General features: G+C 62.7%; 1 protein-coding gene across 1 annotated transcript in view; it reads right to left on the bottom strand.

Moving 5' to 3' along the window:
- SHISAL1 (shisa like 1) overlaps nucleotides 1-19,497 on the bottom strand; it is a 71,777-nt gene that overhangs the window by 32,182 nt on the left and 20,098 nt on the right. The window contains exons 2-4 of the mRNA XM_076006924.1: nucleotides 15,164-15,261; nucleotides 11,697-11,910; nucleotides 1,785-2,096 (exon numbers count right to left, since the gene is read on the bottom strand). Coding sequence (XP_075863039.1) covers nucleotides 1,785-2,096; nucleotides 11,697-11,910; nucleotides 15,164-15,230 — 593 coding nt within the window. The 5' untranslated portion in view covers nucleotides 15,231-15,261. The remainder of the gene's footprint in view (nucleotides 1-1,784; nucleotides 2,097-11,696; nucleotides 11,911-15,163; nucleotides 15,262-19,497) is intronic.

Here is a 19,497-nt window from a genome sequence, read left to right as displayed (position 1 = left end):
CGTGGCAGGCGCAGTGAGTGACTCGGGAGTTGGCCAGGGGAGCGGCCCCAAGGTGCCGAGTGCAGGAGGCTCACGGTGCCCACCCTCCTATCCGCAGGCACGGGCGGTGGGAGCTACTCTGAACGCAGGCACAAAAGGCTGGGGAGGGCCAGCGTTGAAACGGTGGCTTCGCAGCTATGCAAACGCTTGGCCACTCCTAAGGACGTTTCCAACGCTTCTCGCACGGCAGCACGCCCCCTCGGAGAGTCCTGGTCCGCAGCTCTGGGTCCTCCGCTGGACAACCCCCCCATGTGTCTGCCGCAAGAACCCACATTCCAGAACACCCCACCGCGGGGGGCCGGATGTTTCCTGTCTGCAGCTCCCTGTGGGCTCGGCGCCCACCTCCCCGCTCCTCAGGGTGGGACCGGTTCTCTTCTCCACCCGTCCCCTGGCATCGCCGGGAGCCTGGCACGGGGCCCCCGCCAAGGACCCGCTCGGTCAGCATTTGCCAGACCGAGCTGAGCAGGCTGTGCCTTTGTCTCCTGCATGATAGATGGGCAATTATCCGATCAATAAGCACAAGCTGATTTACGTGAATCTCATTAATTATTTAAGTCATTCATTATTGAGAAGTCACTACCTGTTAGCTATTTAAATGATCACGAACTCTCTTGAGAAGCAGCAGCAAGGGTTAACTGAGCACCCACTATGTGCCAAGTTTTAATTTATTCCTCAGGACAACCTCAGGGGTGGGGGCATCCTTACCTTGGCCCCTCAACAAGGATCTGAAGGTTAAGGGGTGAAGTTACGTGCCCCAGACCAGGGAGCTGGGACTCAAACCTGGGTCACATGGGCTTGAACCCAGGGGTCACTGTGCACCCTGCCAGCAGGAGGGCTCTGGGGTAGACATTGCAGCCGGGGCTCAGCACCACGGCGTCCTGGGATGACGTCCCTGAGCCCCGTGTGGCCGTGGCTGCAGCTCAGTCCCCACAGAATGTCTGAACCCCACACTCAACCCCTTGACTTGGGAATCGACACCGCGTCTGCCTCCTGTCCTCGGTGCTGGCCAGCTCGCGGTGGGTTCCTGCTCCCCTCCCCCTCCAGCAGTGGATGCCGCGCTGCCCAGGGGTCGGTCACGCCCCACCCCGACCACACTGGAGCCGGGTAGAAATGGGGGTTGCAGGAGATGAAGCCAGACCCACACGCCCGTTGGCCAGGGTGACTGGGCTGAGCTGGAGCAGCCGCCCCACAGGGCCAGGCCCCTGATTGCCGACCTCTCTCGCCGGCTTGCTTCCCTTCCCCTGAACTATCACTAAACGGCCTGCCTGAGTCACCTCAGATGCCCTTATGTGACTCAAGACATGCACAGGGAAGGAGCCAAGTAGTAAGTTTATTTTATAAGCTCATGCTGAAAAATTTTCCCCAGCCCAGACAGACTGATTTGCTCCCTTCGACCAGACTATGGAAACTTGGAAAGCCGTCCAATTTCCCCTTTTGCCTTGGCAGCTGGGAAACTCAAAACTCCGCTTCATGCTCAGCGGCAGTAAGGCTCTAAGTGCAGCAGCGGGCTTGCAGGCTTTGCTCGCCAGCTCTTTTGCCACCTCTCACGTTGACGTTCCCGCCCACGCACACGCCACACGCTGCCGCCACGGCAGCTTCAAACCCTTCCTGGCCGACGGACAACAGGATGAGCAAATAATCAGGAAACCAGAGGGCCAAAGGAAGCAGCGAGAATGATCGGGCGCTTTCCGAGCTTGCCAGGGGCAACGGCCCACACCGCTCTGGGCCCCGCGGCAGCCACTCACCAGGCAGACGAACTCTGGAAGGCCACCAGCGGCGTGCTGTGGGGGTCTCCCTGCAGCGTGTGCACGGCCTGGGGGGCTGGCGGCAGGGGGCCCGGGGGCGGCTGCGGGGCCGGCTGCCCCGGCCGAGGGCCCCGAGCGGGGTCCCCCCACCGCCGCGGGTCCTGTTTCATCCATCGTCCGTGGATGCCCCACCGTGCCAGGTAGACCTTGCAAATGTCGTAGTTCATGGCCGAGTAATACAAAAGATCCAGAACCAGCAACATCAGCACGAAGAAGCCGTAGATCCAGACTCCCAGCAAGGCGGTGTAATTGCTGGGAACAGAGAGAGGTCGCGTGAGGGGGTTGATCAGGGGGCACGGCACAGGGGAGGGGGGCCGGGCCCCCCTGCAGGGCGGCGTCCTGGCTCCTCTCTGCTGCCTGCCCTGTGTGCCTCCTTCCCTGGACCGCCCCTGCCCCCAGCACCCCTGGGCCGGCCACCCACGGGTCCCACACTGTGGGGCACTTGGGAGGAACTCTGACTGGCCTTTGGGGCTCCCACGACGTGGCAGCTCGTGCCCGCACCCCCTGCCTCCCCCAGCACGGAGGTCTGCTGTCACCTGCCCCTGTCTCCCATGGGTGCCCCTGCTCGCCACCCCCCTCCCCCTCCGGGCCTCTGCTCACGCTGTTCCTGCCACCTGGGCCGCTGTCACGCCAGCCCGCCTTGCCTTCCCCTGCAAGCTCCTTCCATCTTTCCCCCTCCCCGTCCCTCCATCCTCGCTCCTTGGGGTCCCCTCCACTTGGCATGACCCCGGCATCATTTCTCTTATTCGTTCACGCATCCTGGCCCCACTGTTGGCTGCCCCCTGCTCCCCGGGCAGAAGCAACAAAAGCCACTGGAGAGTTTGGTTGCAGACCTTCCCAGCCACGTGAAGCCCAGCTCTCCTGAGCGAAGCTGACTCTTTGCAGAAGCGCATGCTCTGCCAGCTCCCGGCGCCGGGCCTTTGCACGGGCCGTGCTTGCTGCCAGGCAGCCCTTTCCTTTCCCAGCCCAGCTCCCGCTACCCCCTGCTGGGGACCGCCTCCTCCAGGAAGACTTCCGGACACCCTTTCCCCTACACGGCTGGGTCAACCCCTCCTCCGGCCCACGGTCCTAGGTGCCCCTCAAGCCCAGCCCCCACCGCCCCAGGCCCCAGGCTGGAGTCTGGGCCTGCCCCACCCTGTGCCCAGCGGGGCTGCGTTCCGGGCCTGCCACCATAGCTGGGGCTGCCGCGCTCCCAACGGTGCTTGGCGGGGACGGCGGCTGTTCAAAGGCACCAGTTTATTCATCTCTGGCGCCGCCCCCGTCTGCGGGCATCTGCCTGGTGGGCGTGCGCACGGGTGCCAGGGAGGAGCGCTAGGCTGCGCCGGGGAGCAGAGCCGGCGTCCAGCCTGCGTGTGCGATGCCCCACGTCCCTCGCCCTGCTGGGCCTCTCGGGCAGAGCAGGCCCCCAAGACCCCGTGTGAAGCCGGGGCAGGAGCCGGCAGAGCCGGTTCCGGGTCCTCCTTTGCCTGGCTGCTGCGTGGCCCCGGAGAACCCTGCCCCTCTCGCGGCCTGGAGGTGGCCGTGGGGCCTTCCCAGTCTCCGGCTCCAGGTTCTGGTCCTTCCCAGGCTGGCTCCGGCCCTGGCTTCTGCAGCAGGGCGGGGCTGCTCTCCTGGGACTCCCCCCGGCCCCTCCAGGGCTGAGCCAGGGCCGGGGATCCGCTCTCTATCTGGAACGCACCCCCTCCCCTGCCCTCGCTCTGCAAAGTTCTTGGCCTGAAGACTGGGGGCCCTGGGTAGGGGAGGGCGGGGTGGGGGGTGGAGAGGCCTCTGTGTCCCGAGCACTTAGCATGGGGCAGCGTGGGGTGAGTGCTCAGGGCTCAGTAGCTGCTTAAGGAACAGCAACCTGACAGCTCTGCATCACTGTAGTCCTTGCTGCCACCTGGGACTCCACCTCCCAGCAACCACCTCCATGAAGCCTGCCACAGTCTGATGGACCTGCTCACGCTAAAGTGTGAGTGGCTGACAGCCAGGCCCCAGGCTGCCTTTTTAAAGGAGAGACTAGCTCCGCCCGGGGGCATGTGGATATGGAATTCCTTCTTGGGGAAAGAGGCGGTGGCCTCATCCAGTGTGCTTGGGCTCGTGTGCCAGGTGGATGTCCCTGCAGATAGAGGGGTGGGCTGAGCTCCGGCCTCCCCCAGCAGCCTCCCTCCTGCAGCCCGCACGGAGCTGCACCAAGCCAGGCTCTTCCTCGGTGGTTCACGGCAGCAGGCTCGGGCGGGGGGAGGGGCCACTGTGTGAGATGCTATCCGGCAGAAGGGACTCCAGATGCCAGCTGGGGGTGGTGGCTGGACCACAGGCTGGGCCTGGAACCACTGGGACCAGAGATCACAGTACCAGAGGCACCAGGGGACACTTGGCCCCTCACCTGCTTCACACCTTAGCCACTTAATGCTCACAGCAGCCACGGAAGGAAATAGCATTCTCACCACCATCCCTGTTTTACAGACGGGAAACTGAGGCTCAGAGGCATTAAGACACTTGTCTAAGGCCTCACAGACGTTAAGTGGCAGGACCAGGATTTGAACTCGGCAGTGAACCCCCAGAGTGTGAGTTCCTAATCACGACACGTCACTGCCTTGGCCAGGCAGGGGCTGCCCAGGTTCTTGGGGTGGACGGGCTGCCTCCAGCCTGACGCCCTCCCGCCTGGAGGCCTCTGTCCACGCTGCTCCTCCGCCCAGAACTCCCTACTTCCCGTGCGCCCAGCCAGCCCTGCCGCCACATCTTAGCCCAGTCGCCACCTCCTCCAGGAAGCCTTCCTCGGTGCTCCGTGTCAGCTAACCCCCTGCGTTGGTCTCCCCCAGCCTCTAGGTTTTCCCCAGAACCCACAACCGCCATTGTCGTTTTGTGGGACTGCCTCCCCTTGAGGCCAGGGCTGGGGTCCACGCCGTTGTTGTTTTGTGGGACTGCCTCCCCTCGAGGCCAGGGCTGGGGTCCAAGTCGTTGTTGTTTTGTGGGACTGCCTCCTCTCGAGGCCAGGGCTGGGGTCTCTGTGTGTCTGGTGCTCGACACCGGCTGCCAAGCATGTGACTTGAGCTGACGCGGACGGTGCAGGGGCCGAGCTGTGACAATGGCAGCTCCGCTCTTGCTCACGTCCTCACCAGATCTTGTAATCTGTGTGTATGCTCACCAAGAGCGAGCGCAAATGCTGGCAACCGCACCGCGCCAGCGCCCTGCCCTTCGGAATCCTGGCAGCCGCGCCTCGCCCGAGGAGCTGGTGTTCCCATGCCCCGTGGGAGAGAGCAGGGCCCGGACGGCACAGTCCCTTGCCGAAGGCCACAGTTGGGAAGTGGCAGCGCCGGGACGTGGGCTCTCTGACCTCGGGGTGTGCCGAGCCTTGGGGACGTTCCACGGTTGAGTCTAGGACAGACGCCTGGGGAGGGACTGAGGTCCCCAATCTCCCTCCTCCCCCGGGGAGCATCATGCCTATCGGCATGTCACCGTCACTGCGTGTGCGTGTGCTGCTGGGCTTGCCAGCCTCCGCGACCAAAGCTCGCTGGAATCGGCATGTGGCTGACCCCGCCGCCCTCCCAGCTCACCCTCAACCCTCTGCTAGAGAAGGAGGGGCCGCACAGGTCTGCCATGGCACTGACTCGGGGGGCTGGCTGAAAAGGGGTGCCGCCCTGGAGGCAGCAGGCAGGGAAGCCCCCGCCCCGGCACACGCTGAGGGACCCTCCTGCCTCCCGTGGCCTGTTCGCCCCACACTCCACCAGCCGGGAGGATTCAGGTTTTTTTTTTTTTTTTTTTAATTTTTGAAATTTAATTAAAAATACGTGACTTGGAAATTAACCATCCAGATGCAGGGGTCTTTGTTTGTGTTTTGTAAACGGCAAAAGATGAAAACTAGAGGCTGAGGCTGTTTTATGGGGCAAGGCATGAAGCCAGCCAAAGCCGAAGACGCGACTGTTCGGTGTAGTTTGGGATATTTACCGATTCAAATTCTTTCGGTGCAGCCCAAGCAACAAACGAGCCTTCTCTGATGGAGGGGTCTCACCGAGCACCTGCCCGGGCGGCAGCGGCTGCGTCGGGGGAAGGGCAGCCGCGCCTGCCAGGGCTGTGCGGATGGAAGCCCCGTCACCACCCCACGGGCGGATGCACTCGAGGACCGTTTCTGAGGCCATCGTCTCAGACAGAGACATCAGGGGCCTGGCCCGGTCAGGCCTGGCTGGGAGACGGCTGGTGGCCCCTCCTGCCAACCTCGTCTAAAAGTGGCAGTGCTGTGCCCACCCGCAGGGGCGGCCGGGGGCAGTGCGGCAGGCAGATGACCCTGGTGACTAAGAGGTGGGCTCGAGACGTCAGCGCTGCGTGAGTCCAAATCTGGCCCTGCCAAGTTCTCTCTCTGTGGTCTTGGGAGACTGAGCGTCATTCAGTCTCCTCATCTGTGAAAGGGGGCAACTGAGCATGGCGTGAGGCTCAGAGAGAGAACAGGGGGGCTGGAAAGAGGAGGGACCCGGGGAGTGCGGCTCATGGGATGAAGGCACAGGGGGAGTGCTCGATGGGTCGAGGCCCAGAGAGGCAAAGCGCCTTGCCCAGGGTCACACAGCAGGACCGAGGTTGTGCAGTGCCGTGGTGGCACGCAGCCATTGGGCCAGATAAGCCAGTGAAGCAGGGTCTATCACTCTCAAGATACTCACTGCTGCTCCCTGGAGGCCTTCTGAGCGGGGTCGGTCCCCACCCCCGTGACAGGCTCGGACAAGGGATGCGCTTTGGCCAACGAACCAGGAGCAAGAACGCTATGGCCACCTCTGAGCAGAAGCTCAGAGCCACCCACGTGTTCTGCCATTGCTCTTGTCCCTCCGCAGGGGGACAGCTGCCCGGCACGGGGACTACTTCCCGGCCCCGTCACGGAATGTTCTGCCTGCAAAGCCTCGGTGCCCAGAAGGACACGGAGCGAGAGCCAAAAGCAGCCTTTGGCCTGGGGCCTTTGGGCGCTTTGTTACGCGGCATAACCGCGCCCCGCTGTGCCGCCTGTGCGCTGCGTGGCCTCGGGCAAGGCTTCGCCCTCTCTGAGCCTCAGCCCTGGTGGACGGGCTCGTGGGACCTCTTCGTATGCAGCAACTCTAGAGGGAGGAAGGAGCGAGCGAGAGGCAGGCCCCGCGTGTGAGAGTCAATCCCGTGGATCCTCCTCTGCCTCCCTTCCCCGGCCTGGGGCAAAGGCCACCTCCGGGGGGACAGAGGTTCCATGCACGGCCAGGGGAGGAAGGACGGCCCCTGTGCCTCGCACGCTGAGGCCTCCAGGAAGTGCGCGTCTGTCTGCCCGGAGTCCCGCCCTCACCCCAGCCCTGTAGTCGCCTGCCCAGTGACGGCTGCCCACGCGCTGTGTCGGGCGCCACCCCCTCTGGGGAGACCTCCCTGTCCCCAGAGAGAACTAATCCCCCACCCCCACGCCCGTCCCCGCCGAACGCTGGACAGAGGCTTCCGCGGGTGGCTCAGGGACCCGGGTCTGCGTCACCGTCCCCGGGTCCAGCGGGCCCTGGCACGGGAGGGCTGCGGAGCACTGCTCCTCTCCGTCCGGCCCTGCCCGCCCAGCCTCCCCGCCGCCCGCCGGCTGGCAGTGGGCGCCGAGCCGGGCGGAACCGCCGCGGTGGTGGGCTTGGCTAGGCTGCTTCCTGTCACTCCGCCTGCCTTCCCGCCAGGCAGCCAGAACCAAAACAAACCATTCTGTTCCTCCAGAAAAACACAAATAAATAAGTCATCAGAAGCGCTCTCCTTTTCCCTGTCACCAGCCCTGCCTCCCGCATGACTCACCCGCAAGGGGGGGGGCTGGGGGGACGCGCCAGAGCTCTGGCTGCTGCTGGCCGCAGGCAGCGGGCTGAAGCCCCTGCAGGGCCACGGCTGGCCCGCTCCGCCCAGACTGGCCACAGGCAGCCACGAACCTGTCTGGCGTCCGGGGCCGTCCTGCCTCCCAGCCAAGATCCACAGCGTCACCCGTGGGTGGCAGAACGAGGGTTCCCTCGTCCCTCCAGTCCCGACTCTAGTTGTTATCCCACCCATGTGGCCAGGAACAGGTGACTTCAGCACCTGCACCAGGACAGCCACGAAGGTGGACTCTCCCTGGGTCCCTCCACACACGCAGGCCTCGTCCCACCCATTTGGGGACCCGGGATGTCAACCTTGTCCCCTCTCTGCTGCTGGCCCCACCAGGACGCCAGGCCCTGCTCCAGCTCCCCGGGCTCGGGCCCTCTCCCCACGGTCCCTCAACTTGGGTGGCTGGTCAGGGGCTTCCAGGGGCCCTGATGTAAGCCCTGGATCCCCCCCTCAGCGGGGTCAGGTCTTGCCCAGCCCACCCTCACGCTCCTGTGGACGTCCTGAGTCCTCCGGGCCTCACCTAGGCACCGTCCGTGCAGCACAAAGCCACGCAAAGCCCTCTGGGACCCTCGGGGACCTCAGGAGAAAGTCCACGCACCTGCCCCTACCCGAGCCTGGGAGGCCCCTCTGGCCCCAGTGTCTGTGCCCTGGTCCCCTTGTACGCCCCACTTGGCCGCAGTGGGCTCTGCCCAGAAGTGCTCTTTCCTCTGGGCCGTGGGCTCCCAGCTTCCTGCACGCTGAGGACCGGGCACCACCCCCACCCCCAGGAGCGCTTGTCCCAGGAAGGGCCCAGGGCGGGGGCAGGGACCGGGGCCGGGTCCTCCCTGGTGGACGACGCCCCGGCCCCCGACTGTGCAAAGGGAGGTGGCGGGAAGGTCGCTGGGGCAGCGCACGCCCGGCAGCGGCAGGAGACGCTGCTGGCCGTGCCCGGGTGGCGGGGAGGACGGGCTCCTGGCATCTTCGGGGCCAGAGCCGGGGACGCTGCTGGCCGTGGACAACGACAGGGTGGCCCCCGGCAGCGAGTGGCCCAGCCCCCAAGCAACCCCGCCCGGGGGGACGCCTCCGCCAGGATTGGATTTGCCTTGGCGGGCGGAAGGAAGCGCCAGGGTCACACAGGCGGCTCCCAGACCAGGAGGGCGGCTCTCGGCGCCCACGGCCCGACCGGCTGCCTTCACCGCGCACGTCACTGGCTGCTCTGTGCCTCGTCTTCCTCACGTGCAAAGCGGCCAGGGACGGCTGCCAGGTGACCTCAGTGGCACGGGGGGGGGGGGGGGTTGGGGAGCACAGAGCCCCACCCCCGCAGGGCCCGCTGCACACATGTGCTTCTTGAGGACACAGAGGAAACTGTAAGTGAAAACCCTGATCTCTGGCCTCCCCGTCCCCCCGCGGGAGGCCTCTATTCCGGGGCCCAAGGATTCGGATTGCCGCAGCCACCGCGGGACCCCCTGCGCTGAGACAGTGGAGCGCTCCATGTGAAATCCTGTGCAACTGTGCAGATTATAGAAACCTGTGGGCTCCGGCGCGAGGATCCCAGGCGCCAGTTGCCAGACCTCGCTGCCAAGCCCCTGGCTGGCCGTCAGCCTCACCGCCGCTCGCCAGGGTCCTGACCCCGCCCTGGTGCCACCCTCGGCCCTTGGGGAATCGGTGCTCGGCCGTGTAAACGGCTTGGGTCAAACTCCAGGCCCGCCTGCAGCCCTCGCGTGACGGACAGGCTTGCTGAACAGCTTCGCGCACAGAACTACTCGGAGGCTGAGCAGATGGCGGGATATTCGGGGGAAGCACCGTGCATTTGAGGAAGGAAGGCTGGGAGCTGGCCTGGGGGAGGTGGGGAGCCTGGAGGATAGTCAAGGAGTTGGCAGCTCCTGCCCAGCCCAGGGGAGGAAGCGACGTCCCCCCGGGTGCGTGCGGCACGGGACAGAGCCCCCCGGAGCCCCAGCACCAGCCGGGTTGAGCCAAGGACCCCTGCCCATCGCCTCCAGCGCTGCCACCGACCCTTCGACAGTCACTCGACAAACGTCCCTTCCAGGCAGAGTTGTCCTTGCGGTGAAAAAATACATCTGCCCCAAGAGTCAGCCTCTAGCTTATCGGGAAAATATCGGAAGCACCCTCAGTAAAGTCAGGAAGAAGGTTAAGGAGCCTGGCCATTCTAACGACCCGTTGAGAGGTGCCAGCCAGCGCCATGGGACCAGAAAACAAAAATCGGGAAGTAGGAGGTAAAATTATTATTGTTTGCGAACGGAATAACTGCAAGCCTAAGAGAATCAACTGAAAAAAGTATTACCAAGATAAGAAATTTTCAGGAAGGTGGCTGATGACAAAATTCGTATGTCAAAGTCATTGGTTTTTATCATCTTAACAACAGTCAGAGGATATAGTGGAAGAAAAGACCTCATTTATAATAGCAACATGAAAAGAAATCACTGGAAATAAATGCAAAAGATATGTATACTATCTATAGGAGGAAAATGCTATCAAAGAAAATTTGAACATGTTGGAAGACCTTCACATGGGAATATTCAATACCAGGGGTCCTCAAACTTTTTAAACAGGGGGCCACTTCACTGTCCCTCAGACCGTTGGAGGGCCGGGCTATAGTTTAAAAAAAAAAACTATGAACAAATTCCTATGCACACTGCACATATCTCATTTTGAAGTAAAAAAACAAATGGGCAAAAACTCCCACATGTGGCCCGTAGTTTGAGGATGTCTGTATCAACACCATAATAGTCAGCCCTTGGATTCCTCTATGAATTCAATACGATCAGAGTAAAAAATGCCAACTGGAGTATTGGGGGGAGGAAGGAAAAGTACACAAGCTAATTCTGAAGTTCACGTGACAAAAGAGCTGGGGTGAACAGAGTAACACGTTAAAACATATTAAAAGCCACAGTAGCTAACACAGCGAGGTACTAACACGTAGACAAACAGGTCCAGCAATGAAAGCCACGAATGTGTTGCCATCTGCCACGATACTCAGATTTAGCACTCGATGGTACATGATGTTTGCATTTCACATGGGCAGGGAAAAGATGACCAATTCAATGAATGGTGTTGGAGAACTGGCTACCTACTTGGTAAAAATAATAAAAAATAGGTTGGATTCCTACCCTTGAAACTTACATCAAAATAAATTCCTGATCGATCAGCGATTTGAAGATAAAAAAATTAAAACATAAAAGAAGTAGAAGAAAATACGGGGGAATGTTTAGTGGCCTTGGAGTAGGAAAAGCCTTTCTCAGTAAGACACAAAACTGGGAAACCATAAAGGAAAAAAAAAGGATAAAATATGATTACATAAAAATTAAAATTAAGCATGAAGAAAAAGCATCCTAAAGTCAAAGACACACTGAGAAAATACTTGCAGCACATCCTATTTCCTCTCTGTATAAAGAATTCCCGTAAATAAATAAGGACCAAAACTTCAATGGGAAAACTGCAAAAGACAGAAGCAGCTGGCTCATGGCAGAAGAGATACGGATGGCTCCCGAGCACGGGAAAAGATGGTCAGCTTCACGCGTGATACACGGACCGTGTGCTGCTTCCATCCTCCGTGCCTTTAGCATGATCCTATTGCTTTTCTCCTTGCACGCTCCTCCTCTTTCTCCACACCCATGGTCCCCTCAATCAGCAGACTTGCTCTGAATGTGTTTTAATCACCTTAAGCAAAAAGGACTTCGTGGGATTAATCTCTGGCTCAACAGTGTCAACCGGCATTTGTGGAATGAACAACAGATGGATGGAGGAACATGGGCCCGATGGATTCCAGGCCCAGGTGGCTCCTATGCCTAAAAGCCTTAACCTCACTTAACCTCGCTTAACCTCAGCAGTGGCCCTGAAAGGTGGGTATCATGTGCCCATTTCTCAGATGAGAAGACTAAAGCCCAGAGGTCAGCACGGGCCAGAAACCCAGACTTTCCCAGACTCCTTCCGGGTCCAGCCACAGGTGCAGTGGTTGCCCGGCAGCTTCCCCACGGGACGGGATCTGGGGAGGCGCGGCGCCCTGCGCGGGGCCCGCCGCGGTGGGGCTGCGCCCCGCCTGGTACTCACTTGTGCACGTAGCCCTCGGAGCTGGCGGTGAGGTTCGCCTGCATCACCGCCTGGAACTCCGTCTCGTTACAGCAGTATTTGAAGACCGTGTTGTTATGGTGACAACACAGGATGAAGGTTTTGTTGTCCGAGAGCCGGGGGCAGTGGAAGCCGAAGTGGTAGCGTCCTTTGTGGTCCGTGTACGGCTCGCAGACCCGGAAATGTGCAGACAAGACTGGAAGACAGAGTCACCAGGCTCGGTGGGGCCCTCGGCAGCCCACGGGGCCCACGGGGTGGGGACTGGCCAGCCTATTCTAGGGTCCCGCATGCCTCTTCCCTCCCTGGGAAGTCTCTTTTTTTTTTTTTTTTTTTGAGACAGAGTCTCGCTTTGTTGCCCAGGCTGGAGTGAGTGCCGTGGCGTCAGCCTAGCTCACAGCAACCTCACACTCCTGGCTCAAGCAATCCTCCTGCCTCAGCCTCCCGAGTAGCTGGGACTACAGGCATGCGCCACCATGCCCGGCTAATTTTTTCTATATATATTAGTTGGCCAATTAATTTCTATTTATAGTAGAGATGGGGTTTCGCTCTTGCTCAGGCTGGTTTCGAACTCCTGACCTCAAGCAATCCACCAGCCTCGGCCTCCCAGAGTGCTAGGATTACAGGAGTGAGCCACCACGTCCGGCCCCTGGGAAGTCTTTGAGACCCACTGCGAGCATCACCTCTCCAGGAAGCCTCCTTGGGGCTCCGGGCACCCCCGGGCTCCCAGCCCTGGTTAAACTCTCTGTGTGTCCTGGACTGGGGTCTCCTGGAGGGCAGGGCTGCATCTCAAGCCTCACACAGATCCCCCTCCCCACAGCCCGGTATGCAGCAGGCACTTAATGAGGAAACCAACCTTAATGGAGCACACCTACTATGTGATTCACAGGCCCATCTCATTTAATCCACAGGGCTGCCTAGCAGGCGGGTTTGGGATCCCACTTCACAGATGGAGCAACTGAGGCTCTGAGGCCTAAGGTGACTTGTCTAAGTGGTAGTGGGGGGGCAGGAACACACCCAGGCCTGCCTGATTCAGAGCCCAGGGCCCCTCCACTCCTCCACCGCTGGCTCTAGCAACCTCTGTTCCTGGGTGGGCTGGCGGTGGGCCCGCTAGCAGACCAGGCGGGCCCAGGTGGTGGCCGGCCTGGGTGCGAGGACCCCCTGGGAACCCTCTTGGGTCAAAAGCAGCGGCCCCCTCAGTTCCTTGGTTTCTACTAAACTGGTGCCCTGGACCCTGAGGTCCCCAAGGGCCTGCCATGGTCACCCCTGCCCCACGGTGGTGGGGCTGCCCACAGAGGAGGCTCCCATCCCGCCGGCGAAGCTGCCGTTGGCCCGGGGCGGTGTTTGAGTCGTGCCGCGGAGATGAACAGGAGCGAAAGCCCGAACAAATACAACAATGGAAAAAACCTGGAGCCCGCTGTCTCAGGCTTAATTAGTATCTTCATAGAAGGGATCGCTGTATCTAATTTGTATCGCTGAAAAGGGGCTTCGCGGGCTGAATGCATCTCTCCAACCACAAAGGCGGGTGTCCAGCGCTCCTCCGGCTAGTGGGAGCTGCGTCTGCGGAGAGGCTATGAGACCGCAGCCCACACAGCGCCCGGCGGCGGGGGGGGGGTCCCAGCTGGCCGGGTGGGCGGGCGGTGCTCACGCGCCAGGGGGCCGGAGCTGCCTGGGGGGCCTGCGTGCGCTCCTGCGCCCCTCCCCAGAGGCCAGCGCCTCCTCCCTTGGGGACAGGCACGGCCACTGCAGGAGAAAGGGCCCAGCTTCCTGGGAGTCGGGTGCTCTCAGGCCTCCTCCTCATCCTCAGCCTTGGGAAACGGGAGACTGGCCCACGGGGACGCAGAGGTTAAGTGCTGGGTGGACGGTGGTCTCGCTCACTCTCCCTCCCGCTATGCAGAGAAACTGAGCTCAGCGCGGAGGTTCTCAGGGCTGGTCCCTGACCTGCCACGGCAGCGTCCCTTGGGGGCTTGTCAGAAATGCAGGTTCTCGGGCCCCTCCGCAGACCTTGCGAGTCCGAAGCTCTGGGGCAGCCCTGCAATCCGTCCTCACGAGCCCCCCAGGGCTTTGGGGCCCCAGGCGCAGAGGGAGGGTGTGCTGAGACGGGAGGTGAGGGGCAGGCGGGCAGTTCTGGCCGCCGTCCGGGCCGCTGCCCGGGTCTGCTCTCACTCGGCTTGTGGGCAGCTGGGGAGGGCCCAGGGGGTCCCTGTAACCGGCCAAGCCCAGGCCCTGCTTGGAACAGGAGGGTGTGAGCAAACTCGCAGGCAAAGGGCGGCACCTTAGGCTTCCGCCTGAGTGCGGTGTGGCTCTCGGGCTGAGGGACACCCCGTAGGAGGCCTCTGGGTTCTGAGTCGCCAGGAAACCAGCCCAGGCAGAGAGGGGACCCCGAGGGGAAGGCCACGCTCTCGGGTCCCTGAGCCTTGGATCACGAGCACTCCCCTGCGTGCAGGGCTCAGCGAGACTCCTGGTCCCAGTGGCCCTCCCTCAGTGGCCGGCTCCTGCCCTGCCTGTGTGACCTCGAGCAGGTCACCTCCCCTCTCTGTGCCTCAGGGGTCTCATTTGAAAATGCCCACGGGCAGCGAGGACCAGATGGCCCCATGCATGGGAAGCACTTGCAGCGGCGGGATGCAGCTGGGTGGACGGTGGCCCCCAGACCCCGGCCTGGGCTTGGCTTGGGCTCTGCTGTCCTGGGAGTCCAACCCCCCCACCCCTCACGGCCTCTCTCTGGGCCACACCCCCTGCAAAGGGGCAAGTGCTAAAAACCACCAGGCGGATGCCCACGGCTCTGCTAGAGCTTGTGGGCATGAGGCAGTACAGAGACAGACAGACAGAAATAGAGACAGAGAGACAGGTGGAGACAGAGAGGGCACCTTGCTCAGACCAGGCGCTGGCCGGCCGTGCGGGGCTGGCCTTGCTGTGGGGGTGCTGGGGGTCACCGAGCTCTATTCTGGAGGAGTGGAGGACTTGGCCTACTCTCGTCTTTGTAACCAGGAGAGCTCGAGCCCACCTGTGACCCCAGCCGGGCTCAGGGGCCAGCCTGGGAGGCTGTTCAGGTTCTGCCAGTCGGGCCCAGCATGGCGCTGCTGCCTGGGCGAGACTCCGCCAGCTGTGTAAACTCAGACGAGCCAGTTCCCGCTCCAAGCCTCAGTGTCCTCATCTGCAAAGCGGGATGACTGTGCACTGCCCAACTTCCACTGGCAGGGCTTCTCCCGGGCCCCCGGCAGCCCCGAGCTCCGTGGCAAGCCCCCCCACCCAGGGCCACGGCACACAGTAGGTCCTCACTCCATGGCAGCGGACATCAGCTCATCACAGGGGACAGCGGTGGGGCGGGGGACTCAAGCCAGGCCCCTGTCGGCCCCCAGAACCCCAGATGGGCCAGCACCCACCCCGGCAGGGCCCACCTGCCCCCCGACCCCGGCCGCCCCCTCCCCGAGGAACACCCACGGAGGCTTTACCTGCGGAGAACAGCAACGAGAAGAGGACGGTGAGCACGTTCAAGGGCGGCTGGCCACAACTGGTCATCGTTTGGCTTGCATCGGCCCGTCGGAGCTGTCTGCGTAAGGAGAGGCAGGGGAGGCTGGGTGTGGGCGGTCTCGCCTGACGCCGGCTTCGCTGCCCGCGGCGGGGCCGGGCGGCGGCAGGGGAGCGAGGTTGCTGGGAGCAGGGGCCGGGCGTGGACGGGGGAGACGCCGCCATCCAATTTCCTTTCTGGAATGGATGACTTTCCCCCACCAGCCAACTGTCACTTCCTTTCTTTTCACGGCAAAACGGGACTTAATCAGAGGAGGAGGATGGCGCAGGTGGTGGAAATGACCGGTGGGCAGACGCCTGGGAGTGAGGGTGCCGGGGCCAGCCCGGCCACCTCGGGGCTCCGGGACCCGGGTCTCCCCACCGTGCGGCTAACGGTGACTTCCGTCAGCGCCCCCCCACCCCCTCCCCGCGAGTACGCGCCGAGCCGGGCACCTGTCCAGGCGTGAGGGACACAGCGACGAGCGCAATAGAAGCCGTCTGCCCCCCGCTTGCTGCGCTCGGCGAGGAAGGAGCTGCCGACACACAAACAAATGAATATTTAAAATGCCACGAGGCTCCTGAGCACAAGCCCTGCACACCCGGGAAGCAGAGACCCACACGGATGCCTGTGCGCCCGTTTCCACGGCAGCCAAAGCGGGGAGCAACCCGAGCGCCGTGGGTGGGAGAGCGGATAGACGCGTCGTGGCGCGGGCACGCGTGGAGTATTAGTCTGCCTTAAAAAGGAAGGAAATCCCGACACCTGCCGGGACACGGCGAGGCCTGTGAGAACCCAGGGCACACGCCGCCCAGAAAACGAGACGGACGGACAGACCCTGCGGGTCCACTCTCAGGGACAGCGCGGCAGCAAACCCACGGGAGCAGCGAGCCCACGGCGGGGGCGCTGGGAGGAGGGTGCGTGGGAGCCGGTGCCCAGCGGGGACGGGGGGCAGCTCGGGAAGATGGAGAGGCTCTGGGGGTGGGCGGCGGGGAGGTGCCAGAGGGTGCTGACGGCTGCACAACAGCGTGAACGTGCTTACTGCCACCGAAGCGTGCACTGACAACGGTTGCCGTGGGACGTCCTCTGTCATGTCTATGTGCACCACGGCACATTTAAAAAAAAAAAAACGCTGTGAGTGAAAATAAAGCAAGGTGTTCGGGGTGCAGAGAATGGTGATGTGGGGGCTGCTTCAAACAGGGCCTGTCTGGGGAGGTGGCACTGAGCAGGGCCTTGAGCGCGGCAGGGGAGAGTCTGTGGCCCTTTGGAGGGAGCGTGTGACCGAAGGGAGCAAGTGCTCCCTGAGGTGGGAGCAGCAAGGAAGTGGGTCACAGGGGAGGGGACATGGAGGTGGCCCAGTGTCCCCCCTGTAAGCAGGACAGCCCTCCCACGAACTGTGTCCTCCACCCAGTTCGCATGTTGAAGTCCCGACTCCCAGTACCTCCGAACGTGGCCTTGTTTGCAAAGAGGGTCACTGCAGAGGTCGTTAGTGAGTTCGTGCTGGAACAGGGTGGCCCTAATCCACTGTGACTGGCGTCCTCATAAAAAGGGGACATCTGCACACACACACACGTGCAGGGGGGACGCAGGTGAATGTAGAGGCAGAGATGGGGTGGGGTGCACAAGCCAACAAGCACCGAAGGTCACCACAGACCACCGAGGCCAGCAGGGGCCTGGAGCAGACCCGCCCTCCCAGCCCCAGAAGGAACCAACCCCGCCGAACCCTGACCTCAGACCTCCGTCTCCAAACCACGAGACCATGAACACCTGCCGTTTACGTCAATGTGTGGGGGGTGTTTTGTGGCAGCCGGAGCAACCTGGGACAGCTCCCAGGAAGGACTGGGCTGGGGTCTGCAGGTCGACGCTCACCTACGCTCCTTGGGGCGGATCTGATGTGAGGATGGGGGGCCCTGGAGAGCCCGCACCTGCCCGGAGGTGGGGGGGCACCCTGGGGCCCTCCTGGCCTGGCTGAGCTGCCCCTCCCCCGCCACGTCCACACCTGGGGGACAGGTGGAGAGCTGCACACACGTGGCACGGATCTGCTGCCAGACAACACGGGCTGGGAGAGGACACAGGAGGACAACACACAGCCCAAAGAAGTGACCCCTCTGACTGCCCAGACGTCTGGGCACCTGCTCCGGACCCCCGGGCCAGCCTGGCCACGGAGAGCAGAGAGGACACCAGCTCGGGCCCCAGGCCGCCCTGAGGCCTGCGCAGCGGGGCTGAGCCAAGGCTACGGGGCTGGCAGAAGGGGAGGCCACCTGGCACCTGCAGGCTGGAAACTTCGGAGCGAGGAGACGGCCAGGCTCAAGGCCAGATGCACGGTGCTTACAGCCTGGCCTCGGCCCTGCCTTCAGAGCCTCAGTTTCCCCTGTGGCATGGGCACCATGGTGCTACCTAAGGTGCCGGGAGCCATCCTCATGAGGTTTGGTTTGTCGGAATAAGAAAAGGGGCAGCATGACTGTAAAATGCCACCGAAACCTGAGGTCTTAACATCACGTTACTCACGGTGGGGCCTCAGCACGCCAGGGACGGCCCCTCCTGCCTCACCCGCCGGCCTCTCTGCTCCCACCGCCGCCCCGCCGCCCCCCACGGCTGTGAGCTGCTTAATTGCTCTGCGCCGGGGCCTCTCCTGGCCTCCCTCCTCCTGGCCCTCCTGGGAGGATGAACGGAGATTAAAGCATTTCAGAGCTTAAGAGAGGATTTCACCCGGGGAAGCCAAGGATCAGCCCCGGAAAATGCACCGCAGGAGGCGGAGACTGACAAGTCCCCCGCGGCCCCATTCTACAGACCGGGAAGCCGAGGCCCAGTGAGAGCTGAGATGTGTCTCCAGGCTCCGGGTCCTCCGGGTGCCTGCAGGGTGGGGCTGCCCCACGCTTGTGGCCAGGGCTTAGGTCCAAGACTTGGTGGGCTTGCTGGGTGAATGAGGGGTCCTAAGGCAGCTCGGGTGCCGCAACTGAAGGCTAAATCCTCAGAGGACAGAGAACCCCACAGTGCGTCACGGAGAAGTCATGGACGTGGAAGCTCCACTTCTGCTGACGGGAGACGGCGGAGCTTGGGGGCCGCCCAGCCCAGGCTGCTCGGACAGCTGCCTGCAAACCTCCCCAGGCCTCGGCCGGCCAGCTGCTGTGACCCTCGTCCGGCCTCCACTGGTTCCGCTGTGCTCATATCCCCAGCGGCCACCTCGGCCCCTCTAGGGGGTCTGCAGGGGGGACCCGGACTCAGGGACCGTGGGCTCCGGTGAGGGCATGTCGCGCCACCAGGGGCACCCCGAGACCCCCACAGGTGAGGTCTGTGGGGAGCTGCTCCAGCAGCACCGGGAACAGGGCCTGAAAGGTGTCACTCCTGCTCCTGCCGGCCCTGCCCGGCCCTGTGCAGCCACCGGGGGCCGCTGGCCCGGTCTGGACGATGCCGGCTGAGAACCAGGCCACTTACCCGTGTTGTCTTAGGTGACCCCACGTCAGCCCCACTAGGTAGATCATCAAACTCCCGTCTCAGAAAGCGAGAAACCGAGACCCAGAGAGGTGAAGTGACCAGCCCAAGGCCACACAGCGACTCAGCACCAGAGACAGGAGACAGGCCCGGGCTCTGAAGCCCACTCCAGCTCCTGGCAGCGACAGTTTCCCAGGCCTCCCAGAAAGCAGGTCCGCCACAGACAGATCAGATTCATCCTCCTGGGCCGATCTCTTTGCAAAGTGGTAAACTCCCCGAGATGGGAGCTCAGGACCAGCGATGACACTCTAGCAACTGGAAGAACGTTCCGGATGAGGGGGACTTCCCGGAACGCTCGCCGTGGGACTGTGACCGGGTCCGGGATCACGAGTCAGGCACGCATCTCTGAGGTCCACCCTCGGGTCAGCCGGGGACTGCCGTTCCCGGATTTGAGGATTATTTTTAAACGCCGAGCTTGGCGAGGCGGGGAGGGGAAGCAGGGCATGTGAAGAGAAACAGGGCCGGGAAGACGGATTGCGCCCCGCCGGGAACCACGACAGACCTGTTTCCGTGGGCACAGGCGCGGCAGAGCGGGGTGGGGCAGGCCCGGCAGGGACGCCTGGAGACCCGGCGGCGGCAGCAGGGGCTCACGCCCGCCCCGCCAGCCCCCTGCCCGCCCCTGCCAAGGGCAGCAAGGCCCGGGGCTCGGGGGCTCTGCCCGGCCACGTCCTGGCTCCAGCTTTTGGAACCACACCCGTGTGACCTGGGCCGAGTCACCTGAGCCTCAGTCTCCTCAGCCCTGGAATGGGGACAACAGTGGCATCCGAATCGCAGGGTCGCCGTGGCGATTTA

Source organism: Microcebus murinus, chromosome 10 (assembly GCF_040939455.1).
Source record: "Microcebus murinus isolate Inina chromosome 10, M.murinus_Inina_mat1.0, whole genome shotgun sequence".
In the NCBI taxonomy this organism is placed as follows: domain Eukaryota; kingdom Metazoa; phylum Chordata; class Mammalia; order Primates; family Cheirogaleidae; genus Microcebus; species Microcebus murinus.
The sequence above is the reverse complement of the archived record's forward strand: the minus strand, read 5'-3'. Positions and strand labels throughout refer to the sequence as shown.